The sequence below is a fragment of the Lactuca virosa genome, chromosome 3 (genome assembly GCF_052849685.1).
Source record: "Lactuca virosa cultivar CGN04683 chromosome 3, Lactuca_virosa_CGN04683_v6, whole genome shotgun sequence".
Classification (NCBI taxonomy): Eukaryota; Viridiplantae; Streptophyta; class Magnoliopsida; order Asterales; family Asteraceae; genus Lactuca; species Lactuca virosa.
Genome location: NC_136428.1, coordinates 375,896,552 through 375,904,284, shown reverse-complemented (window position 1 = coordinate 375,904,284; position 7,733 = coordinate 375,896,552). Strand labels below are relative to the sequence as shown.

Below are 7,733 nucleotides of genomic sequence, written 5' to 3'. Positions count from 1 at the left end.
TAAAACTCATTTGTTTTCCCTTTCTTCATATCACCATCATCCATCTTATACAACCCTCTGGAAACCACCAACAATTATAGGGAATCTTCACCACCTCCAATTACCGTCAATCTCCACCACCTCCACCATTGATGAACCCTATCTGATTATCAAACATTAAACCAAAAACCTGAATTCATATCTGAAAATTAAACCCTGCCTAAATCTTGAACCCATTAAGATTTACATTTAGATCAGAAACTCAAACCCAGATCGGAAAGTTGAACACCAGAAACCACCGCCTCTTCGTCTCTTCACGTGATATTAGGGTTTCAGGCGATGATGTTAGGGTTTCTGCGCAGATCTATGGTGTTGGGCCGGCTCATTGGTGGCGATAGTCGAACGGAGTGTTGATTTAGGAATTACCTTCTCAGATGAAATTGCAGATCTCACATTGATTGATGATTAAGAAATCAACAAGGAGATCTGCACCTATGGAGGTAAGAACCCAGTTGGGGTAAGTCGCTACATCGGTCATATCGTTTGTTATTTGTGAACTTCTGTGTGATGCATATGGGTTGCGTGTGTGATTGCGTCAGTAAGAGCGAGATAACCGTAAGAAGAAAGAAGAAGGTGGCGGTGGAGGAGGACGCCATTGGAGGGGAGTCGGAGCTCTGGTTGTGATCTGTGAAACACGAAACGGGTAAAGAGAAAAATAATTAAAATTCCTTTTCTAGTGATGGTGTAGATTACCGGTGGTGGTGCTGTAGATTGTTGGTAGCTTGGTGTTGTGTTGGTCAAGTGTTCTTTAGCAAAATAGAGAAATAATTTAAATTATTTTTAATAATTAAAAATAATCAAAAAATGTTAAAAATAAATGAAAATGAAAATGAAAAGGGCATTATAGTCCTTTCAAGTCTCGGAAGGGATGAAATGCGTAAAGTTAAACTAATTAGGGATGAAGCGTGCACTTTTTAATAATATGAGGGACGGTCCGAGTTAATTTTTGAAAATAGGGACTAATCGTGCATTTTGGCATATGCACGAGGGACGATCGGTGTAATTTACCCTAAAATAAAACATCAAATCCATCTATTTCAATATGTCTTTCTAGGAACCCACACAACGGATAGTCTTGCACAACATTATCATAACATAATAGAATATGATAAAAAGCTTTCAATAATTAAAAAGCATTAAGTAAAATGTAAACAATTACAGTGGTCAAAATAAGCTGGTTTAGAAAACTTGCAAGCTTCTTAACCTCAGCCTTTTCTTGAACCAACTCTCCTTCCCTTTGTGTCAATTGACCTAATAAAGCTTCAACCTAATCAGAAACATCAAAAATGAACATTTTTAGCAACTTAATTCAAAGGAAAAAATATGGATTGTGATTATCAGTTTATGTCATCTGAAATAAACCTACCATGGCAATAGCCTCCTCCACATCATCTTTGTTTTTACCAACAGCACGCCACCACACTGGATTACTCCAACAAAAATATCACCATTCATGTTATCCAACGTGTTAACCAAACCCCTTGGCGTATTATAGCAAAAAAACCTGTCTGCACACAACATTCGAGAGCCTTCTACACCCTTCTTCCCTTTCGTTTTTAAGCTCTCCCAAAAAATTACCCATTTCAAATTCAACTTCCACTTCTACTGTTCTTTTCAATTTTGATCTAGTAGCAGAAACACTCAAACACCCACTAAACACTACAAATTTGTGCTCAAATGGCTTCAGAACCAGAGTTATCAGTATCTCGTTTGACCGAGAGGCTCATGGAGATGCCTTTCCTTTCAGGCTTCACAACCACCAGGCCGGAATCGGATTCATGTCGCGATTCCGAACATCCGGATCACGAATCTACAAACAGTCTTCATCATCAGGGTTCGTCACTCGACAGGATCATCCTGATCAACCCAGTGGCGCAAGGAATGGTGGTGATCGGAGGTGGCGCTACTACTGGTTTCGAATCCCTGATGAACGATCTGATGAGGAAGGACGGCCAGCCACCGACGCCTCAAACGTCGATCGACGCCATGCCGACTGTGGAGATAAAAGGTACGGATGAAATAGAGAGTTTAGGGGGTGAGTGTGTGAAGAACAACAACGAGCAACAATTCAGTCGGCAATGGAAGCCAGCTCCGACCTTCCTCTATTCTTCGAGATTATGAACGATGGCGATGATGATCTTTGGTACAAAGAAGATTGTTGATGGGGATCGGTGGAAGTGGTGAGGCGTTGTTGTAAATCGAGGGGGTGGTCGTCGATGGAAGATTTTTATGGTGGAATATGGTTTTTGATAGTGAACGTCGTATATAAGAATGAGAAGAAATTAGGTCAAAGTCAAAATAACTAGTATAATTATAGGAAGTATTTGTAGAAGTTATTTACAAAATTACTTTATTACCCTTATTTATTTATTTAATTATTTAATTTTTTATTTAATTTTGATTGACCCACATTTATGCATACAATAACATAATAATTAGTTTAAACACCTAAACGTAGCTCTCTCTCTCTATATATATATATATATATATATATATATATATATATATATATATATATATATATATATATATATATATATATCAACTATAATAAATGAAGATCCATTTTGCCACATTTCAATCTCTCATTAGTTTTTGACACTGGTCATTTTATGATATTTTTGAAATAAATAATATCCACATGTTAATTTCTAAGTTTTTCCAATTTTTAAATTTAAAAAGCCACATATTACTTGTATATGTATATATGCAAAGTATTAAATATAATAAATATGATAGAAATTGTAGTTAATACGTTTTTTCTTTCCTTATTTAAAGATTTTATTTAAAAAAATACTTAATTTTCATATTTTAATATTTAATTTTTTTAGTCAGCCTTGTAATACACGGGTTTTTATACCGTATATATATATATATATATATATATATATATATATATATATATATATATATATATATATATATATAAGTTTTGGGTCAGATATTTTGCGAGTTTTCCAAGTAACATCAAGTAATTGGTATTTGTGTTTGTAAAGCCCGGAAGAAATGTGACCAATAAGAATCCTGCCCGATTCGATTAGGTTATTGAAATTCGACGCTTTGTAAATTCTCTTCATTGGCTCTCACATTTCAGCCAAATCTGTTTGCTTAATAATATATTTACACAGATATTATCAAATTTACAGTTAAATTTTAATTTATTTATATTATAAATAAAAAATAAGAGCAATTTTTAAAACAAACTTTACCTTAATTTTACATGAGAATTATTATATATCTTTATCTTTAATACGATAAGAATAATAAGTTGTTTTGCATTCAAGGTATAAGAATGAGCATGAAAAAAGATTTTCTATATAATATTTGCATTCTTTATATATATATATATATATATATATATATATATATATATATATATATATATATATGATTTTGATTTTTTTTTTTACTCGTGGAAAATGAGTAAAGGAGAAAAGAAAAAGAAAAAAAAAAGTAAATAATTCCAAAATTTGTTTATTCCTTCATGCTTTCTCTCTGAAAAGAGAAGCTAATCCGGTGACCACTAATTTACTTCCTCTCTCCACATTCCTCGGTTTTATCGCCGGTGGCTGCCATATTCCCGCCGCCGACGATTCAAAACCTTCATCGGACTTTCTCACCAAAACACCCGCCGGAGATAATTGATTTTTCTCCGTTGACTCCGACGCCGTCGTTTCTTCTCCAAAAATAAGTTCAAAAACTCCGCACTCGGACTCGAATGGCGGTGACGGATCTCTCTGTTCCGTTGTGGCTTTTGAAAATATCTGCTTCACGGCGGCGTTGGCGTCTGGTGTTGGAGGTGGAGTTGGTGGTGGTGGAGGTAGTACTGACGGCGACGGTGATGGTAGGGTTCTGATGTGTGCCGACAGCCATTTGGATCTCATGTACTCGAATTTCCTCCATGGAGGAATGTGCATTCCTTTCTTCTTCAAGCTCAGTTTCGCCGCCTCAGATACAATCGACAGAATCTGTTGCAGACGATCGGCTTCGCCGACGAAGATGTACGGCAGTGATTGAAGGATTGCTTTGTAGTTCCCGGTCGGCCGAGCTATCTCGAACTCCGATCTAAAATCTATATCAATTAACACCCTATCTCCGGCGTCGACGATAACATCTAGGTATTCGTATTCACCTGTTTGCCAAAACAAACGGAAATTGAATCACAATTCACAAACAAAAGTCAAACGATTAAACAAATTGAATCGAGTAAGATAGAGAGAGATGATTACCAGCAGGATAAGAAGATGATTTTTCCCAACGCGATTTACAAATCGAAGCATCGTAGCCGATTAACAGTAATCCTTCAGCAACAATTTTCTTCAATTCATCTTTCCTCTTGCAAATTTTGTTCTTCTCAACAATCTTCGAGGTATCGGCTAAGAGATTTCTCTGAGCAACACTCGCGCATGGCGTCAAGCTCTACAGAATCACAACCAAATTTCTATTAAATAAACGAAATCTTACACGAAAAAAGAAAACAGTGAAACGTGTCGTAGTTTACCTTGAGTGTTTCGGAAGAATCTCCAAACCAGGAGCTAGGGTGTGAATCACCAAAAAATGAAGCAGAAGAGAGATCGAATTCGTCATCGGAACTGTCGTTGATGTTTCCGTTGAAACAATTGCAACGATTGCGTCCGCATTTCGGCTTCTCAGGAGCGGTGTCTTCGATGAAATTCTGAACCATTTTAGCCAAACAAACAGAGCTCGGTTCGAATTCTCCATCTTTGACTTCCCCGGCTCCGTTTGTCTTCTCCGAATTGTTCTTCAGAACGCTCGGGAATTGCCGATCGAAAAGCCTCTTCAGCCGAGACTTCAACACCGGCTTTGACGTCACCGTCGCCGGAGCCTCCAAATTAACTGATTCTCCGTAACTCTGATTATCGATCGGCTGAATCTTCATCTGGAAATGCATAGCTATTTACTAAACTATGGATTACTCTGCCTTAATAATACCGTCAGTTCCTTCTCTTCTCACAGAAAGAGAGAGAGATATCGCTCGTACAAACTCTTGTTAAAATTAAAATCAGAACTGGTTCTTTCGTACCAAAAATTCACTAAATGCCTACAGAAAACCCTCAGTTTTTTACAGAAATTATACACGATCGGTGCAGAGAGTACCAGTGCAATCAATGCATCAGAATAATAACTACGTTACGTGATTACTTCTCCGGATCAGGAAATCAGTGTGAAAGAAACAAAATCGATACCTTTCCTCTCGGTGTTAGCGATAAGAAACGGATAACTTCCGAAATGTGAAAGAGAAAACTTGTTCTAGTGTTTTTCATGGAGAATGTGACGGCGATGAACAGGAACCCTTGCATTAGGAAGGCGTTTGGATGAGTAGAACTCGGTTGCCGGAATATTCATTTTCCGGCGAGGTTGTGGTCGCCGACGTTAATGGTGGTAAAAAAAGGTTGCTTGTTTTTTGTATTTGGGTGAGTGAAAATTATGGAGTCAGTTGAGAGGTTTTTATACAGGAGTGGTGGATTAGGGAGGTGTGCTGACGTGGATAATAAGACAGATGGGTGCTGACATGGTCTGATTTATCCAATAATTTGAGAGTGGGTCACGTGCTGTGTGGGCATTACACCTACGTGGCTATGTGGATGTTTAGTTTCGGTACGCTTGGACACTTGTATTGTTATCATTGGTTGATTGAAAGTATAATTACCTTATTCCAAGTTACACAAAGTCCCTTTACCTTCTAATGAATGTTATTTTTACCCCTCATCTCCAACCTAACTTTTACTTGAAATCGAAAGACTTTCCAGAATGAACGTCGAATCGCATTGAAGGTGAATGCGGGATTTGCAAATAAATATAATCTCGAAGATATGAAGACTTTAAATTTTGTTATGTTTTTCTTATGCAAAAATGCAAATAATTTGCGAAAACAAGGAAAACCTATGAGATTGTGTCACCTCAACCTTATATTTGGGACAAAGATTCATCCAAAACTTTGAACTACATGATGATAATCAATTATACATGAGAAATTGTTTCATATTAGCAAAACATGTTTTTTGACATTTTATTATGAAAACTTGAATTTAAAAGTGGTTAAGGACGTGAAAAAAAAACGGTTGTTAGAACCACCTTTAAATCTTTATTACATAACACCTTCCAATATAAACTTATTATCTTTAATTTATTGCTAAAAAAATTAATTTCTAAGGTACATGTGTTTGATATTTTATAAGATAAAATATGTTTTCGTATTTTCACAAAATATTTATGTTTTCGTGTGAACCTACTTTATATATATATATATATATATATATATATATATATATATATATATATATATATATATATATATCAAGTTAACATGCCCCTCCCCAATGGCAAGTTCACATATTATGTGGCAAAGTTAAATGACACCCAAACAACTGAGGTGGCAATGCAATACATATGACATGATTTCATCCCGTCTAAGTGATTTTAATTACAAATACTTTAAAATAATGGTGGTAGGTAGGGGTGTAAATAAGCTAAGTCGAACCCAAACATACCCAAGCTCGCCTCAAGCTCGTTTATATTCATTTGGGCTCGGGCTCGAGCTCGAGCTTGGCTCGTTTTGAGCATAGTTTCAAAGCTCATGCTCAGATTGTGGAAAAAATAACATACTTGATTTCGGCTCAGCTCAACCTCGTTTTGTTTAGTATGCGAGTCTAAACGAGCCAATGCTCGACTCGAGCTCGTTTATGGTTTTTGAGCTCGTTTGATTATTTATCAAACGTTCAACTGTATAATCCAAAGTCATAACATACATTCATACATTCCATATTTCCATTGGTTTAATGTGAAACATAAAAATATAAAGAGTAAAAGCTCAAATTACAAAATGGTAGTTAAACTCCCAAATTAAAAAATAAATAAACAAATCTTCCTCGATGTAACTTCACTACTCAATACAAAACCCTAGATGGCAAGATAACGTGCGTGTGAAGGTATGCTTTGAAAATTGAATTGAAAAAAAATGAATGTGCCGATTAAAAGATATTAAGAAAGCTTGTTACTTTATTAGTAAAATGTAATATATAAAGTAAAAAAATAATTTTATATTATAATATATATTGACTCATTTAGGATCGCGAGCCTAATCGAACTCGGTAACAAAAGCTTGGGCTCGAGCTCGTTCAATAAATGAGCCCTATGTTTAGCTCGAGCTCGGATCGGACTCGTTTAACTCGAGCTCTATTCGAGTTTTTAACAAGTCGATTGGAGTAGTTGTAACGCCAGCAGATTCGGGCTAGTCAAGTTAGAGGCAATAAGCATCAGCAAACGACTTTTTGATAGAAGATTATTTAGAGTAATAATCTTAACCAAGTTATAGTATATGTCACAAGTCTTCCGTACATATAAAGAACACTGAAATCCAATTTATAACGAACAAGTTATGACCCGTCGAAGTTTTATGACAAAACCGGCACGACGCCGTGTAACGTAAAAAGTGAATTTTTGATAAACTATTTTTTAGCCTTAGAAATCTAAACAAAAGTCATAGTATACGTTAAACCGGGAGCGTGCATATAGAGAACGAACAAATTTGACTTCGTATGAGGAAGTTATGATTGTTTTAAGATTTAGCATAGTAGTGCACAACCCGGAAAACAAATTTTAGATCGATCGATTTTTAGCAGACACAACCTAAACGAGAATCGAAGATCTCGTTAATAGGAGCTCAACGGTAT

At 36.0% G+C, this 7,733-nt stretch overlaps 1 protein-coding gene and 1 long non-coding RNA gene across 2 annotated transcripts; both read right to left on the bottom strand.

The window, feature by feature from the left end:
• Nucleotides 1-1,145: 1,145 nt before the first annotated feature.
• LOC145163170 (uncharacterized) lies at nt 1,146-2,301 on the bottom strand. Its single transcript, XR_013739625.1, has 2 exons — nt 1,406-2,301; nt 1,146-1,306 (listed from the first exon to the last, which is right to left on the bottom strand). It is a non-coding gene; the product is annotated as an uncharacterized LOC145163170 (long non-coding RNA).
• A 1,196-nt stretch (nt 2,302-3,497) lies between these two features.
• Nucleotides 3,498-5,474, bottom strand: LOC145167667 (uncharacterized). Its single transcript, XM_079086901.1, has 4 exons — nt 5,247-5,474; nt 4,541-4,939; nt 4,269-4,458; nt 3,498-4,171 (listed from the first exon to the last, which is right to left on the bottom strand). The coding sequence occupies exons 1-4, from the start codon at nt 5,358-5,360 to the stop codon at nt 3,522-3,524; spliced, it is 1,353 nt and encodes a 450-aa protein (XP_078943027.1). The 5' UTR covers nt 5,361-5,474; the 3' UTR covers nt 3,498-3,521.
• Between the last annotated feature and the right edge of the window lie 2,259 nt (nt 5,475-7,733).

Bases quoted from the DNA above. Each gene is read 5' to 3' on its own strand.
- LOC145167667 (XM_079086901.1), bottom strand. From the start codon at position 5,360: ATGCAAGGGTTCCTGTTCATCGCCGTCACATTCTCCATGAAAAACACT. The intron at 4,940-5,246 runs GTATCGATTTTG...ATGCATTTCCAG, and splicing joins CGCTAACACCGAGAGGAAAG to ATGAAGATTCAGCCGATCGA. The intron at 4,172-4,268 runs GTAATCATCTCT...TTTGGCAAACAG, and splicing joins ATCATCTTCTTATCCTGCTG to GTGAATACGAATACCTAGAT.